This window comes from Meleagris gallopavo, chromosome 13 (assembly GCF_905368555.1).
Source record: "Meleagris gallopavo chromosome 13, MGAL_WU_HG_1.1, whole genome shotgun sequence".
Classification (NCBI taxonomy): Eukaryota; Metazoa; Chordata; class Aves; order Galliformes; family Phasianidae; genus Meleagris; species Meleagris gallopavo.
This window is the reverse complement of record NC_139416.1, coordinates 18,024,583-18,045,000: the sequence shown is the minus strand read 5'-3', so window position 1 is coordinate 18,045,000 and position 20,418 is coordinate 18,024,583. Positions and strand designations below refer to the sequence as shown.

The window sequence follows — 20,418 nt, the reverse complement described above, 5'->3', positions numbered from 1 at the left end:
CTCCTTTCCCACCCGCTGCCCTCCTGCCCTGTCCCTCAGTGCTGGGCTCCAGGCTGCCCTCGCCGTGCGCCCTCCAACTGCTGCAGCAGGGATGAGTCACACTTACGCATGCCAAGCTGGGGACTGGGAAAGCAGAGCTTGTGCAGTCTCTCGGGGTGCAATGCAGTCTCCATTGCTGTCTGTGCCATTCTAATTTATTCCTATTGATCTTCTGTTTGCGTGCCTGCACGGTGAATAAACCCGGAACGCCCGACCCCTGAGCGGTGCTGGTTGCTGAGCTGCTCAGCATGAGCTGCAGCTTTGGGAATGGTATTTTTCCTCAGGGTACCACCTTGTAAGCCTGTGCTGTCATGTCGGAGCCGGCTGGGCAGACACTGCCTGCATTACAGGGCACGTGGGAGCAGGGAGCTGCTCCCTGACCAACCCACCTGAACCCGAAAGGTTCCCCCACCATTCACTTCTCCCTGTGCTGAGCTCATAGAATCACAGCGAGGTTGGGTTGGAAGGGACCTTAAACATTATGCACAGGGCACTTGGAACCTGGAGCCAAGCTCTGCGTGCAGCTTCCCTTCGTGAACCTGCAACAGCGGTGCTCTGAGCAAAGCTTTCCAGGCTGCCATGGAAGAGGTTGTAGCTGTGGGGCAGGGAGCCCACGTCCTGCAGGCAGCCTGGTGCCAGTGAGTGCTGCACAGCACGCGCTGCCCGGGTTATTTTTATCGTGTCGATCACATGCTTTTTGATGCTAAATGTTCTGTGGAGGAGGAGAATTCTCCAACTGCGGAATGAATAGGAGTTTAGGGGCTTGGGGTTGAACTCGGTAATGAATTTTTGCAGATCGCGCTGACAGCCTGCAGCAGCCACGTGCATTAAGGAATGCTGCCCAAAGCACTGCCCCGTTAGTGCTCAGGTGGCGGTGGGTGCAGTGCCGAGCCTTTGTCTGCAGAGAGCACAGGGTGGGTTTGGGATTTCTGGGCTCACATCAGACTTTGCAGCCCCAGCGGTGAGCAGAGGAGCGGCGCTGGGCCCCTGGGGCTGGGCACCATGTGAGTGGTGTGCCAGAAGGAGTGAGGAAGAGAAAAAACAGGAAAGAAATGTTGCTTCTTATTGATTCATAGTCCGGGGGAGGAAGGTATGGCGCTCAGAGCCCGTCAGAGATGTGCGTGTTCTGCTCAGGTGTAAGGTGGAACGTTTGCAAGGAGATGTGTCTCAGTGAAAAAAGGATATTGCCAACTATTTTGTCACCTGCCATTGAGAAATAGCACGTTTGTGGGGTCCCGGGCTGCTGTCTGCAGGGTGTGTGCAACCTCCATGCAGGGGGGGGTGAAATGTGAGCGTAACCCCATGGGGCCGGGGCCTCGCGGTGGTGCATCGCCCTGCCTTGGGCCTCCTCCCCATGCCGTGTCAGGAGCAGGGACTGCTCACCTGCATTTGATAACCTCTGTCACCATCCCTCTGTCCACAGCAGGAGCCATCAGTCAGCCAGGCTGCAGGCATGCTGTGCCAGCACTCAGAGGTGGGTGGGAGCAGCGCTGGGTTTTCCACGCACACGCGCCGTATCTCCTTGTGCTTTTTGCAGGGTTAGGACAGTTGCCCGGTAGGAGGCACGCAGCAAGGCCGCTTGGCAAGGTGTCTCCTTGCTGCTCTGCAGATACACGTTCTGCCTCCTGCTTGGCTGATTGCATGAAAGGAAATTGAAGTTTGGTTTCCTCATGTGAGAGCTGGAAGCTTTGGCTTCATCCCTGCAGTGGGGCATGGGTGGCTGCGAGAGCACCAGCACCAGGGGAGGGGCTGCCAGCTCTCCTTGCCTGGGGAAGGGAGTGATATTTGCAAAGAGAAAACTAGAAAAGCACTTCCGAAAGCTGTGATGAGGCTTCTTGCTGCGGTGCAGCAGTGGGGTGGTCCAGCAGGCCGAGCTCTGTGTGGTTTGGTGAGCTGGGGTGAGATGGCAGCGCTGCCAGCTGTCACCTTGCACCTCTGCAGCGCTCGTGTTGATCCTGTTAGTGCCTCCAGTTCAGGCTGCTCTGTGGCAGTGGAAGGCTGCAGGCAGTCCCTGAAGCACTGTGGCACAAAATGGAGGCTGCTAGGAGCTGGATGGAATGTCTAGCATGGTAGCACTGGTGCTGCTGGGTCTGTCCTGTTCCATCCCATCCCGCTGCGGGTAGCAGGAGGGTGACGTGGGCCAGGTGCCAGCACTCCCAGCACCGGGACGTGCTCTCCCCCAGGGGTTTGATCCCTGAGGTACCTGCAGGGATGCAGAGCACTGCTGGCACCCTGCTCGGGAAGGAACACGGCTCCCAGTACAGCAGCACTCACTCCCTGGTTCTGCTTTGTGTCACAGAAAAGCAGGGTCCAGAGCGGAAGAGGATTAAAAAGGAGCCCGCCACGAGGAAGCCTGGCTTGCTGTTTGGGATGGGCCTTTCAGGAATCCGGGCAGGCTACCCGCTCTCTGAGCGCCAGCAAGTTGCTCTGCTCATGCAGATGACAGCAGAAGAGTCTGCAAACAGCCCAGGTAAGCTCAGGAGCGTGGTTTGTGTGGGTGAAGCTCACAGCCAGCTGCTGCATACATACCCCACCCTCTGTGGGGTCTGTGCAGGCATTGTGCTGTCTGTGCATACCTTGCATCCCACACACAGATGTTGCAGCCTTAGCCACCGACTCTGTGGTTCGTAACCCTAGTTCAGCAGCTCAGGTTGCTGTTACTGGGAAACAGCAGAGAGCTGTGCAGTGCTGAGAGCATTCAGCTGCTGTCCCAGCAAACGTCGCCCTCCCAGGGCTGCCGGAGCTCACGTGCACTTGGCAGAAAAGGCACCTCCTCAGGAAGGGAGGCTTTGGGGTGAGGATCTGCGCGTGCAAGGAGCGTGATTATCTGCATGGGCTGTGGCAGCCTGCAGGTGCTGTCTGTGCTGCACACACAGGCTTTCCTCTGTCTTCCCATCAGTTAACTCGGTGCCTTGTGGGGAGCGTTCTGGTGGAGAGATGAAAAGCGGTGCAACAGCTCCCTCTAAGGGCTTGGGTCTTCCCATGAACGGCGGTTGGTGACTCTGCTTCTCTCCTCCCCGCAGTTGACACAACACCAAAGCATCCCTCTCAGTCCACAGTTTGTCAGAAGGGAACTCCTAACTCTGCCTCCAAAACCAAAGATAAAGTAAATAAGAGAAACGAGCGAGGGGAGACTCGGCTGCACCGAGCTGCCATCCGCGGGGACGCGCGGCGCATCAAGGAGCTCATCATCGAGGGTGCCGACGTCAACGTGAAGGACTTTGCAGGTGAGCAGCCCCGGCAGCAGGAGCTGCGTTGGATTTTCCACCTGAAGAATGGCTGCTGCCAGAGACAGCCCTTCCCTCGTGTTGCGGGTTTGCTGCCGGTCGAGGGGAGACAATCCCAAATTAATTACAGAACCACAGAATAAGGATTTTGGTTAGAAAAGATGTGGTGGAATCGTCACGCCAGAGCTGTGTGGCCGATGCTGCCAGCATTCTGGGGTGCATGTGCTGACCACGGGGTGCCCATCTGCCCCTGCAGTGCCGGCACCAGGCAGCTCCATCCCCGAGCCACACTTCTCTCTTTCTGTTCTCTTCGCACGATTTTGGGCTATAAATAGCAGTGCACGTTCCTCCGCCCGTGTGATGAACATCAGTGCGAGACTGAAGCTGTGTGGTGATTAATTCTGGTCACAGGTGCCCCTCTCACTCAGCAGTGAAGGTACTGCAGCGATCTCCCACGGCGCTATCAGCAAAACACCCGGAGCCAGGAGACTTCAAAACAGCGCCTGCTTAAAAATAGCTTGTTTGAACATGATAAAATGCTTCGTTCTGTGCTCTGCAGAGGTTTGTTTGAGAACTGGGCCCGCTGTTACTGTGGAGATGTGCTGTTTGGTGTATCTCAGATCGGGCTCTGTTTTGCAGTGCAGGGCTGCTTGCTTGTAGAGCACAGATTATGTTTGTTAGGTCTGTGCAGAGGATGTTCTGGGGGAGTATCTGCAGCTCAGTGCACTGCTCTGTGTGGCAGCCCTATTGCTCAAGCTGGAAAGGAAAAGGACTTAAGATGTGCCTCGGAGCACGAAGTTTCCTAATTCCATACCCCAAATTGCACCATTGGTTTTGCTGGGTCTGTACTGTTTCCATCACGCAATCTGGGTGCAGCTGAGGAGAGGTGGGGCTGCAGGGGCTCCTGCAGGGCTGCAGTTGTGGGGCTCCTGCAGGGCTGCGGGTCCTGGCACAGAGCTGGCTGTCCCACCGGGCTTTGTGGCACAGGCAGCAGAGGCAGACAGGTGTTCCTCCTTACTGCCTCCAGCTCCATGAAGGTGATGCCTGGTTCTGAGCGTGTGTTTGCTTGCAGGCTGGACAGCATTGCACGAGGCGTGCAACCGGGGTTACTACGATGTTGCAAAGCAGCTGCTTGCTGCAGGTGCCGAAGTCAACACCAAGGGGTTGGACGACGACACCCCCCTGCACGATGCAGCGAACAACGGGCACTTCAAGGTTGGTTTTTGCTGGTCTTTATGGATTTTTTTTTTTTCAATGACTTTTTTTTTTAACTCCCATCCTTTCAAGCAGCCAGCTGTGCAGACACCAAGATTCTGGGTATTTTGTTATCATTTGCTGCTGATAGCTACATAGCGGGTGGGAGCTCCCTGCGCCATTCTGCTGAGCTCTTCTTGTGTAGGAGGAAAGTTCATCCCTTCTGGAGCAGGTGGAGAGAGCGTGGCCTTGCATCTCATTCTGCTCCTTCCTTCCTTGCCCAAATTGATCTGTGTTGCTGGGTTTTGTCTTCTTTCTTACCAATATCTGTTAGTGCCACAGGTTTATCCCTGGCAACAGGCTGCTCTCCTGCTTGAAGATGCACCCCATATCAAAAGCGTACAGAAAAAAGATCTCTGTAAACATTTAAAGTCTCGATTTCTGGTTTCAGGTGGTGAAATTGTTGTTGCATTATGGAGGGAACCCTCATCAAAGCAACAGGAAGGGAGAGACGCCATTAAAAGTAGCCAATTCTCCCACCATGGTGAATCTGCTCCTGGGGAAGACGACATACCCCTCCAGCGAAGAGAGCTCAACAGGTGAGGCCAATTTTGTGCATGTGGTGGTGTTTGTGGCCCACAGCTGTCTGTGAGCACAGAGCTGTTAGGAGGACAGCAAGGTTAGACTTGCCACAGTGCCCACATGCTGCTGCTGCAGTCCGGAGTCCTTCTGCAACCATAAGCCCAGCTCAGACAAGTGCAGCCTTGAGCTCCGGGAGCAGTGTCTGTTTGCCCTGGAAGCCCACATTGAGATAGCTTGCCTGGTGTAATTAAGATAGAGGATTGGAATTCATTTGCAGATAAATGGATATCTGACATTAAAATGTGGGTGATGTTCCAGCCCGTGCCTGGACAGGAGGATGTTGGAGCAACGCGAACGTTTCCAGGCTGTGTGCTGCTGTCATGGCTGGGCCAGGTGGGAAGTGCTGCAGGTTTCATTAGCGCTAACTGGAGGAGAGGTTCCTGTCCCACGGGGGGGTCTTGGCCTGCACTGTTTGCAGTCGTAATCCTCTTCGCAGGCCCTAACATGTTGTTCTCTCTGCAGAGACCTCAGAAGAGGAGGATGCCCCTTCCTTCGCGCCCTCCAGCTCTGTTGATGGCAATAACACAGACTCAGAGTTTGAGAAGGGTTTGAAGCACAAGCCCAAGGCCCAGGAGCCCCCCAAAACCATCACCCCAGTAAAGGATGAGTATGAATTCGATGAGGATGATGAACAGGACCGGGTCCCACCAGTCGACGACAAACATTTGCTGAAAAAGGATTACAGGAAAGAGACTAAAGCGAACAGTTTCATTTCCATACCCAAAATGGAAGTGAAAACTTATACTAAAAATAACACAATTACACCAAAGAAAGCTGCCCACCGCATCCTGTCCGACAGCTCGGACGAGGAGGAGACCGGCGTCGCTGTGGGGACAGGCGAGAAGCTGCGCCTTTCGACCCACTCCATATTGCCCAGCAGCAAGATCCGGGAGCCTGCCAGCACCAAGGCACCGAAGGAGAAAAGCAAAGTAAAAAAGAAGCGGAAGAAGGAGACGAAAAGCAAAGAGGTTCGGTTTGGCAAAAAAAATGACAAATTTTGTTCCTCTGAATCAGAGAGCGAAAACGTGGAGAGTGAGGAGGATGATAGAGACTCTCTTCAGAGCTCTAGCTGTGTAAAGGACTCCAGGCTAGTGCTAAAGGAATCCTCCTTGTTTAACTCTCTGTCTGCCTCATCGACCTCTTCTCATGGGAGCTTAGGATCCCAGAAACACAATGCTAACCTTACAGAACAGCACTCCAAGCACTGGAGGACGGACAATTGGAAAACCATATCTTCTCCAGCTTGGTCAGATGTCAGCTCCTTGTCGGACTCCACGAGGACGAGACTGACGAGCGAGTCAGACTACTCGTCCGAGGAGTCGAGCTTGGAGTCGCTAAAGCCAGTCAGGAAGAAACCAGAGCACAAAAAGAAAAACACCTCCCACAGCACTGTTTCTGAGAAAAAGAATTCATTCCATAGCAACGTGGATGGAGCGATTCCAAAGCTGGACAAGGAGGGGAAGGTCGTTAAAAAGCATAAAACGAAACATAAACATAAAAACAAGGACAAGGGGCAGTGTCCCATCAGCCAAGACATTAAAATAATCAAAACTTTTTCTTTTGAGTTTGAGGACTCTAAACAAAAGCCTGAGAAAGGCTTGATAGTAGAGACAGAAAATCCAGTCGAAAACAAATTGAAAGTGTTAAAGCATGAGCGAGAACACTGTAAGAAGGAAGACAAGCTCCCCAAAGGTAAAGCGGAGGAGAAGGACTGGTTGTTTAAAGATGAGACTGGAAAATCCTCTAAAGAGGAGAAATCATTAAGAAAAGTCAAAGATGGCAGTAAAGACATGAGCAAATCCTTCAGAGAAGGATTGAGTAAATCGGAGAAAGAGAAACCTGTGAAGGAGAAGTCTCCCAAAGAGGAGAAGCCGAGAATACACAAGGAGGAGAGAAAGAAGAAGTCAAAAGACAAGCAGTCCAAATCCGAAAAGAAGAACGAACTGAAAGAGGAGAAAGCTGCTAAGCTTGAGAAAGAAAAATCCTTCAAGGAAGAGAAGGAAAAATGCAAAAAAGAAAAAATGTACAGGGAGGAGTCTGGGTTTGATGAGTTTAATAACAAAGCCCAGTTTCCCGAAAGCGAGGACACGAAGTTCAGCCTTTCGGATGATCAGCAGGAGAGGTGGTTTTCAGACTTGTCTTCTGATTCGTCCTTCGACTTCAAAGGCGAGGATAGCTGGGATTCTCCGGTAACAGATTTCAGGGAGATTAAAAACGACACTGTGGCAAAACTAATCATAGAGCCAGTGAAAGAGGAAATTAAAGACAAGAAAAAGGAAAACAAAACGAAAGAGAAGAAGGAGTACAGCGAGAAACGTAGCGAAAAGGACCCTTTCTTAAAGAAGAAAGAAAGGGACTACGTGGACAAGGGCTCAGAAAAGAAAAAGGACCAAACGGACCGGCACAAAGCTGCTCCTAGTTATTTGCCTGAAAAGGATAAGAAGAGGAAGGATTCTGCAGAGGGTGTCAAGGAGAAGAAGGAGAAGGATACAGGTGAAACCAACAAAGATAGGAAGGATTCCTCTGATGGCTCTAAAGACCGAAAAGAGAGCAAGACGAAGCAGGAGGAGCCCTACCGGGATGACTTCAAGGAGTTCGGCTGCGAGGCGTTCTTCAAGGAGAAGTCCGACGCTGAATTCAGCGGTAAAGCCCTGGAGAGCTGGGAGAGGCACCACTCCGGAAAGGACAAGGAGAAGAAAGATGCTTCTGAGAAGGAAAAAAAAGAAAAAGCGAAGCCAGAGAAGTACAAGGAAAAATCCAAAGAAGGCGACAAGGAGAAAAATGAAAAAGCGGCTCCAGAGAAAATCCCAAAGGACAAAGAACTAGAAAAGAGCTTCAAAGAGAAGAAGGAAAGCAAGGAGAAGTACAAAGATCTACACAGCAAAGACAAAGAAAGGAAAAGTTCCTTCGACCAAGCGAAAGAGAAGAAGGAGAAAAGCTTTTCCACGGACCGAGAAGACTTCTGTGAGAAAAAGGATGAGAAGAAGGGCAAGGAGAAGAGCTGGTACAGCATTGCAGACATCTTCACTGATGAAAGCGAAGATGAGAGGGATGATTACAGCTTGACGGGGTTCAAAGTGGGCGAATCGGTGGGGAGCGAGATGCACCGCCTGGACAGCCTGCAGGAGAAGGAGGAGGGTGAGAAGGAGCTGTACTCCGACAAACACCGCAAGTACTCCTCTGAGCGGCAGCACTCCGGGGAGAAACAGAAGGACAAGGAGTCCAAGGAGAAGAAAAAGGACAAGGGGACATCGGAAGGGGGAAAAGAGAAGAAGGAGAAGAACTCCTTTGAAAAACACAAAGAGAAGAAAGATAAGGATTCTTCGGAGAAGTACAAGGACAGGAAAGACAGGACGTCCATCGATTCCAATCAGGAGAAGAAGAGCAAGCAAAAGCTCCCAGAAAAGGCTGACAAGAAGCACGCCAGCGACGAGAAGGTGAAGAACAAGCACAAGGAGAAGCTGGATAAGGAGCATTCCAAAGAGAAAAAGTCTTCGAAAGGAGGAGAGCCAGAGAAGAGCCTGCTGGAGAAGTTGGAGGAGGAGGCTCTCAATGACTACAGAGATGACTCCAACGACAAAATCAGCGAGATCTCCTCCGACAGCTTCACAGATAGAGGGCAGGACCCAGGGCTCAGCAGCCTCTTCGAGTCCTCGAATCTCTCTCTTGCAGACGCCTCCGAAGAAAAGTTCAAGGACTCTCTCCCGCTGCCCTGCCTGCAGGACAAACTGAAGGAGAAGGAGCGGCACAGACATTCCTCATCCTCCTCCAAAAAGAGTCACGAGAAGGAGAAGGCGAAGAAGGAGAAGACCGAGAAGAAGGAAAAAACGGACGAATTCAAGGACTCCAGCAGCAGAAAGGATTCCACTCATTATGAAAAGGATTTCTCTGTGGATGGGGAGGCTTTCAGCACTTCCTACAGCATGAAGGCAGAGCCTGATGAGGAACCAGAGAAGAGCATTGATTACTTATTTTCTGAAAAGAAAGATAAAAATGATTCTGAAAGAGAGCTGTCAAAGAAGGCGGAAAAAGAAAAGACTTACGGTTCCAGCGCCATCAGCGCTGCTAAAGAGAAAAAGAAGCGAGATAAACACAAGGAAAAATGGAAGGAGGAAAAGGAAAAGCACAGAGACAAACATGCAGATGGTTTCTTTAAACATCACAAAGATGAACCAAAGTCAGCACTTAAGGACAAGGACAGTCCTCAAGTTACCGCCTTCAAGGATAAATCGAAGGAGGAAAACCTCAAATTTGGTGAGACCAAACTGAAAGAGAAGCTCAAGGAGAACCAAGAGAAAGACAAATCAGAGTCAATAAAAATAAGCAACGGCAATGAAAAAATAACCCTTTCCAAAGAGAGTGGCAAGAAGGATGCCAGGCCGAGGGAGAAGCTGCTGGGGGACGGAGATCTGATGATGACCAGCTTCGAGAGGATGCTGAGCCAGAAGGACCTGGAGATCGAGGAGCGGCACAAACGGCACAAGGAGAGAATGAAACAAATGGAGAAAATGAGGCACAGGTCCGGAGACCCCAAACTGAAGGACAAAATTAAGAGCTCTGAAGATGTCCGCAAGAGGAGTCTGGATCTGACAGCAAAGAAGCCGTTGGCGCTGGACGCTCAGCTCAAGGACAAGAAGCTCAAAGAGCTGGGCCCGCTGACACCCATCCTGTCACCGGAAAACAAGGCACAGCCCACAGCCGGGGCAGACTCCAAGGACTGGATCACGGGCCCGCAGCTGAAGGAGATCCTCCCGGCATCCCCTAGGCCAGACCAGAACCGGCCAACGGGCGTCCCCACCCCGGCGTCCGTCGTGTCCTGCCCCAGCTACGAGGAGGTGATGCAGACCCCGCGCACGCCCTCGTGCAGCAATGAGGACTACACCGACCTGATGTTTGAGTGTGCGGACTCGCAGCACTCGCTGCCCATATCCACCATGTCCATGAACGCCTGCTCGCCGTCCTTCTTTGACAGGTACGCCAACGTTGCGGGGGCCCTCCCCGAGAACCCAGCTCAGACCCCAACTCGTACCATCCCCTCCTCAAACCTGTACCGCTCCATCTCTGTCGACATCAGAAGGGCACCCGAGGAAGAGTTCAGTGTCGGAGAGAAGTTTTTCAGACAGCAGAGTGTCCCAGCGACCTCAAATTACGACTCTCCGGTGCAGCATTTAATGGAGGAGAAGGTTCCCCTTCCTTCTGTCCCCGCTGAGAAGTTCCAGTGTCTGTCTCCTGGGTATTACTCACCGGACTATGGGGTTTCGTCGCCCAAGGTGGAAGCCCTGCACTGCCCGCCGGCGGCGGTCAGCGGGGTCTCCCAGTCACCTGAAAGTGTCTTTTCTGGTTTACAAGCAAAGTCCTCCCCTTCGCACAGAGACGAGCTTCTGGCTCCCTCGGTAGAAAGTGCTCTTCCCCCTGACCTGGGCATGCCGCTGGATACCACGGAGGAGCAGCAAGCCACCGCCTCCATCATGCCACCAGAGCCCACCTACTTGCCACCAATTGAAGAGAATAATTTTGGTTCGGCAATGCCGGAACAAACCAGCATGGACTGGGATACCCCTCCTGCCCGGAACCCCGACACGGCAATCCCTCCCAGCCTGATGGCAAACGCGGCCGAGCACTCTGTTGGCTGGTCCATGGGCTCCGAGCTCCTGATGAAGTCACCCCAGCAGTTTGCTGAGTCCCCAAAACCTGCGCTCTGCTCCCTGGAGCCCATCCATCCTACGCCGGTCGCCTTCATCCCCACAGACGCTTCCTACCCCGTCTCTCCCATCTCATACCCTCTGTCCGTGTCAGAGCCGGGGCTGGATGAAGTCAAGGAAGACGCTGAGGAAGCGGTACCAGGAGAAATGGCGAATGCCGAGGAGCAGGCACCATACATGTCCCCCACGAGGCTGGACACGTTTTTCACCGGCTGCAAGCCCCTTCCCGAGGAGGCACCCGAGATCCCCGCGGAAGCCCCCTGCGCGCCAGCAGAACCTGAGGCAGAGGCGGTCAGCGTGCCAGAAAACACCTATTTGGAAAACAACGGCACGACGCCGGCAAACGGCGAGGAGGCGGTGACGTGGCCAGACCCCTTCACCACCACTGAGGACGAGCTGGACCTCGGCCCCTTCTCACTGCCTGAGCTCCCGCTGCAGCCCAAGGATGTGGCTGAGGCGGAGGTGGCCGAGGCAGAGCCGGCCGAGGAGGGCATGGCTGCGGCTCCAGAGCTGAGTGCTGGGAGCACAAAGGCCGGCGCGGCTGCCACCGCCAGCGGAGAGGCCGAGGAGCCCGCGGCTGCCCCGGCAGCACCCGTCCCACCCACAGACACCGAGCCACCAGCTGAGGAGCAGAAACCTGATGGGGCCGTGCCAGAAGCCACCTCGGAGGCAACGAGCGGGGCGGAGGAGAAAGGAGGGGAGGAGGCAGAGGCACAGGTGCTCCCAGCTGCCCCGTCAGAGCCTGCCCAGGCTGAGGGCAGAGAGGTGGAGGGTGCACACGACGAGCCGGCCGCCTCTGCTGCAGTGGTGGAGGGCAGCTCCAGTCCTCCTGCAGCCCCCACTGAGGGCAGCGCTGGCCCCGAGAGCACCGCGGGGCGCACCGGGAGCCAGGGCCCTTCCTCACAGCCCGAGGCCCCTCCGGCTCAGGCAGAAGTCGTTGAGCCGGCGCAGAAACCAGTAGCAGAAGCTCCCAAACCCCCCAAAATAGAAGAGATCCCTCAGCGGATTACCAGGAACCGGGCGCAGATGCTCGCCAACCAAAACAAGCAGAACGCCGCGGCTGCTGAGAAGGAATTTCCTGCCGTCCCCGCGCCCACCACCCGCACCAAGGGCCGCGTGACCGAGGAGGACGATTCCCAGGCACAGCACCCACGGAAGCGCCGCTTCCAGCGCTCCAACCAGCAGCTGCAGCAGCAGATCAACACGTCCACCCAGCAGACCCGCGAGATGATCCAGCAGACCCTGGCAGCTATTGTCGACGCCATCAAACTGGACGACATCGAACCGTACCACAGCGACAGATCCAACCCCTACTTCGAGTACCTCCAGATCAGGAAAAAGATTGAGGAGAAGCGGAAAATCCTCTGCTACATCACTCCCCAGGCTCCCCAGTGCTACGCCGAGTACGTCACCTACACGGGCTCCTACCTGCTGGATGGCAAACCTCTGAGCAAGCTCCACATCCCCGTGGTGAGTCCCCTGTCTTTGCCTGCGGTGTAAAATGCAGCACTGAGGCTCTGCCCTGTCTGCCAGCACAGCCGCGTTGTCCCCCAGAGCACCTCCATGGTGCCCAGCGGTGCCTTTCCTGTACTTCTAGACAGTTCTCGCAATGACAGAGTGAAGCCTTGAGGAGCAGGTGGCTGCGTGGTAAATGCATCCTCTGAGATGTGCTTTTGCAGAGAAGACCTTAGGCTGTGCTTAGGAGCCTGAGATTTGTTCGGGTTTTAGAGAAGGGTGGTATGAATGCACAGGATTTGAGGCCAGAAGGCAAAATGGCTTTTAAAGGCAGTGCAGTAATGAACCTAGGAGAGCACAGGATAGCTGCTGCCTTTGCCCACTGAGCACTGCTGTTTCACCTGCTGACGGCACACAAGATCTGCCTCTGCTGCTCTGCACGAATGTGCTCTGCAGTTGGTTGGTGCTGCAGGCAGTCACTCCAGGATCCTGCAGGAGGAGGTCAGTGCAACTGCCTCCCTCCCCGCTGCAGACAGGGTCAGGTATTCTGGCTATTTCTGCTGCCCATGCGACACAACCCGTGGGTCAGTTCTGGCCTGATGAGTCAGCACACCGTTCGCCCGCCCAGCACCGTCATGGGTGTAGCTGAGCTCACACCTGCCTGCTCCTTCCTGCAGCAGTTCAGGGCCCAAGTGCCACATCTCTGCAGTTCTTGGCTCCTCCGGGGCGGTGACTCCAGCAGCTCCCTGGGCGCTGCTGCCCGACCAAAGCAATGTTCCCTAACTTCCCCATTGTGTCCCCGCAGATCGCCCCGCCGCCGTCGCTGGCGGAGCCCCTGAAGGAGCTGTTCAAGCAGCAGGAGGCCGTCCGGGGGAAGCTGCGGCTCCAGCACAGCATCGAGCGGGTAAGGGATAAAGCCCCGAATTCCCTTTGCTGAGGGAAACTGAGGTTGCCGCGCTCACTGCTGTGTTTGCTCTCCCCCAGGAGAAGCTCATTGTCTCCTGCGAGCAGGAGATCTTGAGAGTGCACTGCCGGGCAGCACGGACTATTGCCAACCAGGCTGTGCCCTTCAGTGCCTGCACCATGCTGCTGGACTCCGAGGTCTACAACATGCCTCTAGAAAATCAGGTCAGTAGTGCCTGCCTGCCGGCACAGGGCTGACTCTGGGGAACCGCGCAAGACCCCAAGCAGATGGGTTTGTCTGGGTTGAGTTACAGGGGGAGAACCATGAAAGTAATCTGAACACTGGCTTGGAAAGCGCTGGGCTGCTTCCAGCACACAGACGTGGGATCCCTTCCTCTGCTCACAGGGGTCTGTGCTGCCGGGAGGGAATTGTGCCGGGTTCTGGGAGCTCCTGCACCCACCCACACTGGGCAGTGTCTGCATGTCAGGGTGTGCTCCCGTGTCCCCCCGCTCTGACTGCAGTGAGCAAGTGCTGTAAGAGGGGTTTGAGCACGGCCTGTTAGATCTTGGAGTGCTGAAAGTAAATAACCCATCTCCCACGTCATTCCTTTTCGCTCAGGGAGACGAAAACAAGTCGGTCAGGGACCGCTTCAACGCACGGCAGTTCATTTCCTGGCTGCAAGACGTGGACGACAAGTATGACCGGATGAAGGTGAGGGCTGTGGGTGCAGTGCTGGGCACAGATCCCACCGCTCAGTGCCGTGGAGCGGGCACAGCTTTGGGAGCTGCATTCCTGTGGCTTCCAGAAGCTCTGCAGCGAGGCGTGTGGGTTGCTGGGCCAGAACCAGGGGATGGGGACACGTTCTGCTTGGGGCTGCCCATCTGGCTGCTGCTGCGTTGTCATCCTAAGCCTCCCTGTTCTACTCAGTCCCAGGGTTGCTGTTGGCTGGCTGCAGCAAGCTCAGAACCTGCAACAAAGTGGGAATTGGGCAGGGTCAGGAGTGCTTTGCGGGGCTCTGGGCAGGCAGACCTGGGGGGGGACGTCGGTCCATTGGTGACAGAGAGGTGGCAGCTCTGTGCAGGGAGCAGCACCCTGCTCTTGGGCATTGGGTGCACTGTTACTGACACCATGGGGTCAGAGTTGTGAGTGCTCGTGGCTCCCAAAGCTACTGCACCTCCCAGGCTGCGGGGGGTTGGAGATCCATGATCCTTGCGGTCCCTTCCAACCCTGTGATTCTGTGAGGCTCTGTAATGCTATAATAGGACGATAATAGCAGGGTGGTACAGTCTTTGCAGCAAAGGAGAATAAGCCTAAATACAGCAGCCACAGAGGCAGAAATGGAAGAAAAGAGCCGCTTACCTTTGGAAGGCCTCAGGTAGACAGCAAGAGATGCCCTCACCTCCACTGCCAGCCCTTAAATGAGGGCTGCGAAGGCAAGGATCCTGGCTCCAGCCCTTGCATCACTCAGGTTCACTACACACACCTGAGCTCCCCTGGGCCTTCCCACCAGGTGCTCCATCACTGCTTCAGGCCGTGGCTTAGCATTGCCACTACGGCTGCATTGGCTCGTGGTGACAGAGGGCACCCTGAGCTCCGCATCACCTCCAGGCAGGGGCTCTGTGCCACACTGCAGCGCCTTAACAGCGCGCAGGAGCACTGGGGGGGTGCATTCTGTGGGTGGGGGTGTCGCGGGGGGGGCTTCGCACGGACATCCCGGGTGTCCTTCCCAGGGGGTGCGGTGTCCCCCCCCGCCCTCACCACCCCCCGTCTCCTTTTCCTGCAGACGTGCCTGCTGATGCGGCAGCAGCACGAGGCCGCCGCGCTGAACGCGGTGCAGAGGATGGAGTGGCAGCTGAAGGTGCAGGAGTTGGACCCCGCGGGGCACAAATCCCTCTGCGTCAACGAGGTGCCCTCCTTCTACGTGCCGATGGTCGACGTGAACGATGACTTTGTGCTGTTGCCGGCATGACAGTTCTGCACCGGGAGACGTCACTGAACACTGGCACGGACGGAGCCCTCCGAGGTCGGGCGGCCGCGCTCACATTCACCCTTCCCGCTTGCTGATGAATCCCTTGGTCAGAGGAGGAGGAAGCAGCTATCGGCAGAAATACGACGAAACAAACAGACAAAAAAACCCAATCGGAAACGAAACAAAAAATTGCACTTTCTTCACAGCGCGGCCCTCAGTGCCGGACTGACGGCGTCCCCTCCGTGCCCGGCGGCGGGCGGCAGCGGCGGGCGGTGCTGCAGGAGCTGCTGCCTGGCACACGGGCAGCGCTCTGCGCACGGAGAGGAGACCACGGGGGGGGCAGGGGGGCGATTTTCTCTTCCATCCCGGGGATGTCTCAAAAAAGACTGAGTCGAAAGGACACGCGGAGACCCAACCGGAGACAAAGGACAGCGGTGCCCACGGGCAGCACTGCGGCGCGGGCGGCGGAGCCCAGCAGTGCCCAGCAGAGCCCGGCGACGGGCGGCGGTAACGCAGAGAAAGGACTTTGCCAACTGTGTTTTTAATGGAGTCAAATCCATGTGGTTTATATATATATATATATATTTTTTTTCCTTTAATCTTGGGCATTTCGTTTCTCTTTCTGAGAACATAACTTGAAAAACACTACAGAGCCAATACTCATATAAAGAAAAATTGTATCCCATAAATGCTGTACAGTTTTTATATACATTAACAATGTACTTTTGCTGCCTTCTAGATAATTTATTTTGCAACACATTACTGCACAGTTGTAAATAACTTATGTACTGTAACATCACTTTCAGTTATGTGTAAAGAAATAAATAAATTAATTAAAATTACCTTCATCTCTGCGGTGCGGCAGCGCTGCCGGGGGAGCGGCAGAGCCCCTCCGACCCCACTGGCCCCTCTGAGCTCTCTCTGACCCCATTGCTGTGCCCCCCCCGGCACGACGAGCAGCTGGCCCATCCCGTAGCGCCGCAGCGGGGGCAGATGGGGCTCTCTGAGATAACACTGCTCCTAGTTATTCACGTCGTAAGCCCCGTGGTGGCCTTGCTGCTGCTTTGCCCCCGCTCCCACTGCTCAGCCCCCAATCCCAGAGCTGTGGGCATCGCGGGGCTCAGCGGGGGGGGCTCAGCGTCCCCAGTGCGGATACGGAACGTTCCCTTTTCTCTCCTCTCCCCCCTCCCTACTTTTCTCCCTGCTTCACCGTTCCCCCTTCGCTATTTTTCTGCCCTCCCCCCCCCCCCCATCCCCGCAGCGCTCATCTCACGCACGGACCCCCCCCTCCCCTCCCCTCCGCTGCGATCGCCGGGACATCGCGCGGCTCCAAACGCCCCGAACCCAACTTCTGTCCTTCGGGGGCGGGCGGGGGGGGGGGGTTGGGCAGAGCCCGGCCCGGGGGTGGGCACAGCGGGCGGTTCCCGCCCTCACCTGCGGGGCCGAACGGATGGCGGCGGCGTCGGGACCGGGACCGGGACCGGGGGGTGGGGGTGGGGGCGGCGGGGGCGGCGGGCGGCCGCGGGGCCGTCGGGCGGCGGGGGGCTGGGCTCCGTGCGCGGTGTTGGCGCTGGGCTGGGCGCTGGGCTGGGCGCTGGGCGCCGAACCTCCGCACCGCTGCCGCCCCGACCCCGCGCTGCTGCCGCCGCCGCTGCGCCGCCTGGCGGGGTCCGCTCTGCTCCGCGCCGCCGTGCCGCGACTCCGCGCCGGATGGAGCCCGTGCCAGCTGTACCGGTACCGCGGAACCGCCGCTCCGCCCAACGGCACCGGGCCGTGCACCCGCGGGTGGCACTACGCGATGCCCGCCGCCGGGCTGCGTTCCAATCTGGTCACGGAGGTCTGCGGGGAAGCCGGAGGAAGGGGGAGGGTTGAGGGGATTTGGGAGTGTGCCGGGGTTTGGGTTTATCGGGGCCGCTGAGTTTGAGGGGGGTCGGGAGGATCTGGGGGGGCTCCGGGGTTGGGGAGGGGGTTAAGAGGGTGTAAGGATGTCTGTACGTTTTCGGGATGGGGGGGATCCGAGTGTGGGGAGGTGTGGAAGAGTGGGTCTGGGGGATCTGGGATAGGTTTGTATCTGGAGGAGGTCGGGGGTGGTGGAGGGTTGTAGGGTTCCTTGAATTTTTGAGGGTTTGGAAGGGTCTGGGGTGGGGCGCTGGAGCCAGAGAGGGAATTGAGAGGGTTCTGGGGGGCGTTCCTGTGTTCTGGGGATTAGGGCTCTTAGGGTCTATGGGGTTTGGGGGAAGCTGAGGGTTTGGAAGAGTCTCGGAGTGGGGGTGAATGGTGTATGGGAGGTCTGGGGGGTTTGGAACAGAGGGGAAGCCGGGGTCCTTGGGAGCTCAGAAGGAAGTGGAGGGGTCATGGGGGTCCTAAGTTCTGAGGGGATCAGGAGGATACGGGGTGTGCCTGGGATTGGGGAGGGGTTGGAAGAGTCTGGGAGGGTCCCCTAAGTTAGGGAGGAGCTGAGGGGTTCTGGATGTGAGTGGGATTTGCAGAGTCCTGGGACCTGGGGGGCTTGGGAGAGGTTGGGGGGCTTGGAGAGTCTGGGGGAATCCCTGCACTTTGTGGGTACTTGAGGGATCCTGGGCTGGGAGTTCTGGGGAGTCCTGGGGGATCTGGGGTGTCCGGGGTGGGTGTCCAAGGGACCTCAGAGGGTCTGGAGGGAGTTCCTGAGATCTGGCACTCCTTGGATGGGATGGAGGGTACCCAGAAGCCCCCCAGGCAATGGACTCCCACCTCCCCCCATAGTGGGACCTGGTGTGTGCCGCACGTTGGAAGGTGCCCCTGGAGCAAACCACGCACCTGCTGGGCTGGGCGCTGGGCAGCATCACTGCTGGCATGGCCTGCGACAGGTAGCGGGGCAGGGGGCTGGTGGGGTATCCCCCCATAGGACCCCCAACCCAGCTCACCCCCCCATCCACCCCCCAGGTTTGGCCGCCGTCCCACCTTTCTGGTGTCCCTGGGGCTGGCGGTGCCGCTGGGGCTCAGCGTGGCGTTGGCCATCGACTTTGTCATGGTGCTGGTGGCACGGCTGCTCTTTGGGGCTGCGCTGGCCGGAGCCTTCCTGTCCCTCTACGTGGCACGTGAGTGGGGTGTGGGCTGCTGTGGGGCGGGGGTGCTGCGGGGTCCAGCAAGTGGTGTGCTGGGAATGAGGGATGCGGGATGCCGCGGGATGAGGGATCCTGCAGGGTGCAGGATGCTCCAGCAAGTGGCGTGCTGTGGAGTGCAGGATGCTGTGGGATGCTGTGGGATCCCAATTCAGGGACCTGCAGGGTGCAGATGCCCCATGGCCACGACCCCCACCCTGCTCATTTGTCCCCACATCTCACACCAGGGCTGGAGCTGTGTGACCCCCCGCACCGGCTGGAGGTGACGATGATCGCCGGCTTCTCCTGGCTGGCGGGAGAGCTGCTGCTGCCGGCGCTGGCGGTGCTGTGCCGGGACTGGCGAGTGCTGCAGGGCGCCGTGACGGCCGTGCTGGCGCTGCTGGCAGCGTGTTGGTGGTGAGCACGGGGGGAGCGGGGCCGGGCGGTGCCCGCTGCCGGCACACCCCGGCATCAAAGGCTGCGGGGCTCTCGTGCGCCGTGGGTAAACGTTTGTTCAGATCTCGAGCTGAGGGTTTCCAGGAACGGGGTGGGGATGGCGGCGGGGGGGGGTCAGTCCCTTTCTCACCCCGTGATGTCGGCTCCCTCCCCTCTCTCCCCCCGCAGGTGCCCGGCGCTGCTGCTGGAGTCCCCGCGCTGGCTGTTGGCCACGCAGCAGCTGGAGCGGGCCAGGAGGACGCTGCGGGCGCTGGCGGGGAGCGGCGGGCGCGGGGCCGAGGAGCGGAGCAGCACCATGGCGGGTGCGTGGGGGGGTGGTTGGGACCCCCCTTCCCGATCCCGACGGCGTCGTGCCGGCTCTGAGCTCCGTGCCACGCAGAGCTGGAGGCGCTGGCAGAGCAGTGCCCGCAGCCCCGCTACCACACCGTGTGCGAGATCTTCGGCACCAGGGTCATCTGGAAGAACGCCGTCATCCTCGGCTTCACCGCGTGAGCGCAGCGGCACCGGGCTTCTCCAAAACCCCCGTCCCCAACCCTTCTCATCACACCCCCCATCCCCACCCCGCAGGTTCATCGGCTCCGGCATCCGGCACTGCTTCACCCGCAATCTGGCCCCGCACCTCCCGCGTTTCCTGCCCGCGTACTTCGCGCTGCGGGGCCCCGAGGCGGCCGCGTGCCTTTTCCTCTGCGTCACCGCGGAGCGCTGCGGGCGTCGCGCTGTGCTGCTGCTGTGCACCGTGCTGACCGGCACCGCCTCGCTGCTGCTGCTGGCGCTCACCCAGTGTAAGGAGCCGGGAGGGGGGGGTTGGGGGCGCTGAGGTTTGCACCCTCACGGCTCTCCCCCCACCCATAGACCTCCTGGAGCTCATCGTGCTGATGCTGTCCGTGCTGGGGGTCACCGCCTCGCACGCCGTCACCATGCTCAGCATCTTCTTCGCCAGCGAGGTGCTGCCCACCGTGGTCAGGTGAGCGGTTCCCAACCCGACGTCACCCCTAAGCCCCCTCAGCCCCCCCCCTCCACGCCCCAACTCTCAGCTCATTCAACCCCCGCAGAGGCGCGGGGCTGGGCCTGGTTGTGGGGGCCAACCTGGTGGGCTCCGCGGCCGCCCCCATCGCCGCCGTCGCCAGCAGCCGCGGGTTCTTCCTGCACCACCTGGTGTTCGCCTCCTTCGCCATCCTGGCGGTGCTCAGCATCATGCTGCTGCCCGAGAGCCAGGGCCGCCGCCTGCCCCACTCCCTGCAGGAGGGCGAGAGCCAGCGCCGGCCCCCCCTCTTCCGCCGCCCCCCCCGCGAGGACCACCTCCCCCTGCTCGCCCCCCGCGGCATTCCCCACGACTATTCCCGCATCGTCCCCTCTGCCCAAAGGGCGCTGGGATCGGGCCGCGGCCCTGCGGGTCCCCCCACCGAGACATAGCCACGGCCCGCGGGGGGCTGCCCAATGCTACTTGGCCGAGGGGGGGAAGCAAGCCCAGCGATGGGTGCACGCAGACCCCCTCCCCCGGTGGCCAAGCGCAGCTCGGAGCCCCCCCCCCCCCCGCTTCTCCGAGCCCCCCATCCCGTGTGGCCCTGGGGCTGCGAAAAGGCTGCGTGCCCCCCCGCCCCCACATCGCTGGGCCGGATCCTGCCCCGGGAGGAGCGCTGCTGGGAGTCCTGGGGCGGGGGGTGACGCCCCGGTGAAGAGGGGGAAGGGAGGAATGCAGCGGGTGCTGACGTGCTGCCAATAAAAGTGCCTTTGTTTGTACATGGGGGGG

At 58.0% G+C, this 20,418-nt stretch overlaps 2 protein-coding genes across 4 annotated transcripts in view; both read left to right on the top strand.

Moving 5' to 3' along the window:
- ANKRD11 (ankyrin repeat domain 11) overlaps nucleotides 1-15,974 on the top strand; it is an 82,636-nt gene extending 66,662 nt beyond the window's left edge. For both annotated transcript variants that reach the window (XM_085234954.1, XM_085234953.1), the window contains 9 exons: nucleotides 2,339-2,509; nucleotides 3,063-3,266; nucleotides 4,339-4,481; nucleotides 4,912-5,059; nucleotides 5,565-12,274; nucleotides 13,065-13,163; nucleotides 13,244-13,387; nucleotides 13,782-13,874; nucleotides 14,947-15,974. In XM_085234954.1, coding sequence (XP_085091080.1) covers nucleotides 2,339-2,509; nucleotides 3,063-3,266; nucleotides 4,339-4,481; nucleotides 4,912-5,059; nucleotides 5,565-12,274; nucleotides 13,065-13,163; nucleotides 13,244-13,387; nucleotides 13,782-13,874; nucleotides 14,947-15,132 — 7,898 coding nt within the window. In that variant the 3' untranslated portion in view covers nucleotides 15,133-15,974. The remainder of the gene's footprint in view (nucleotides 1-2,338; nucleotides 2,510-3,062; nucleotides 3,267-4,338; nucleotides 4,482-4,911; nucleotides 5,060-5,564; nucleotides 12,275-13,064; nucleotides 13,164-13,243; nucleotides 13,388-13,781; nucleotides 13,875-14,946) is intronic.
- A 574-nt stretch (nucleotides 15,975-16,548) lies between these two features.
- SLC22A31 (solute carrier family 22 member 31) lies at nucleotides 16,549-20,410 on the top strand. 2 transcript variants are annotated; one of them, XM_085234713.1, is made up of 9 exons: nucleotides 16,549-16,969; nucleotides 17,875-17,978; nucleotides 18,055-18,209; nucleotides 18,461-18,629; nucleotides 18,837-18,970; nucleotides 19,048-19,156; nucleotides 19,236-19,450; nucleotides 19,521-19,632; nucleotides 19,721-20,230. In XM_085234713.1, the coding sequence occupies exons 1-9, from the start codon at nucleotides 16,583-16,585 to the stop codon at nucleotides 20,079-20,081; spliced, it is 1,746 nt and encodes a 581-aa protein (XP_085090839.1). In that variant the 5' UTR covers nucleotides 16,549-16,582; the 3' UTR covers nucleotides 20,082-20,230. The 2 variants fall into 2 exon arrangements, with proteins under 2 accessions (XP_085090839.1, XP_085090838.1); XM_085234712.1 differs by lacking the exon at nucleotides 19,236-19,450 and having other exon boundaries at nucleotides 19,721-20,410.
- Nucleotides 20,411-20,418: the final 8 nt, after the last annotated feature.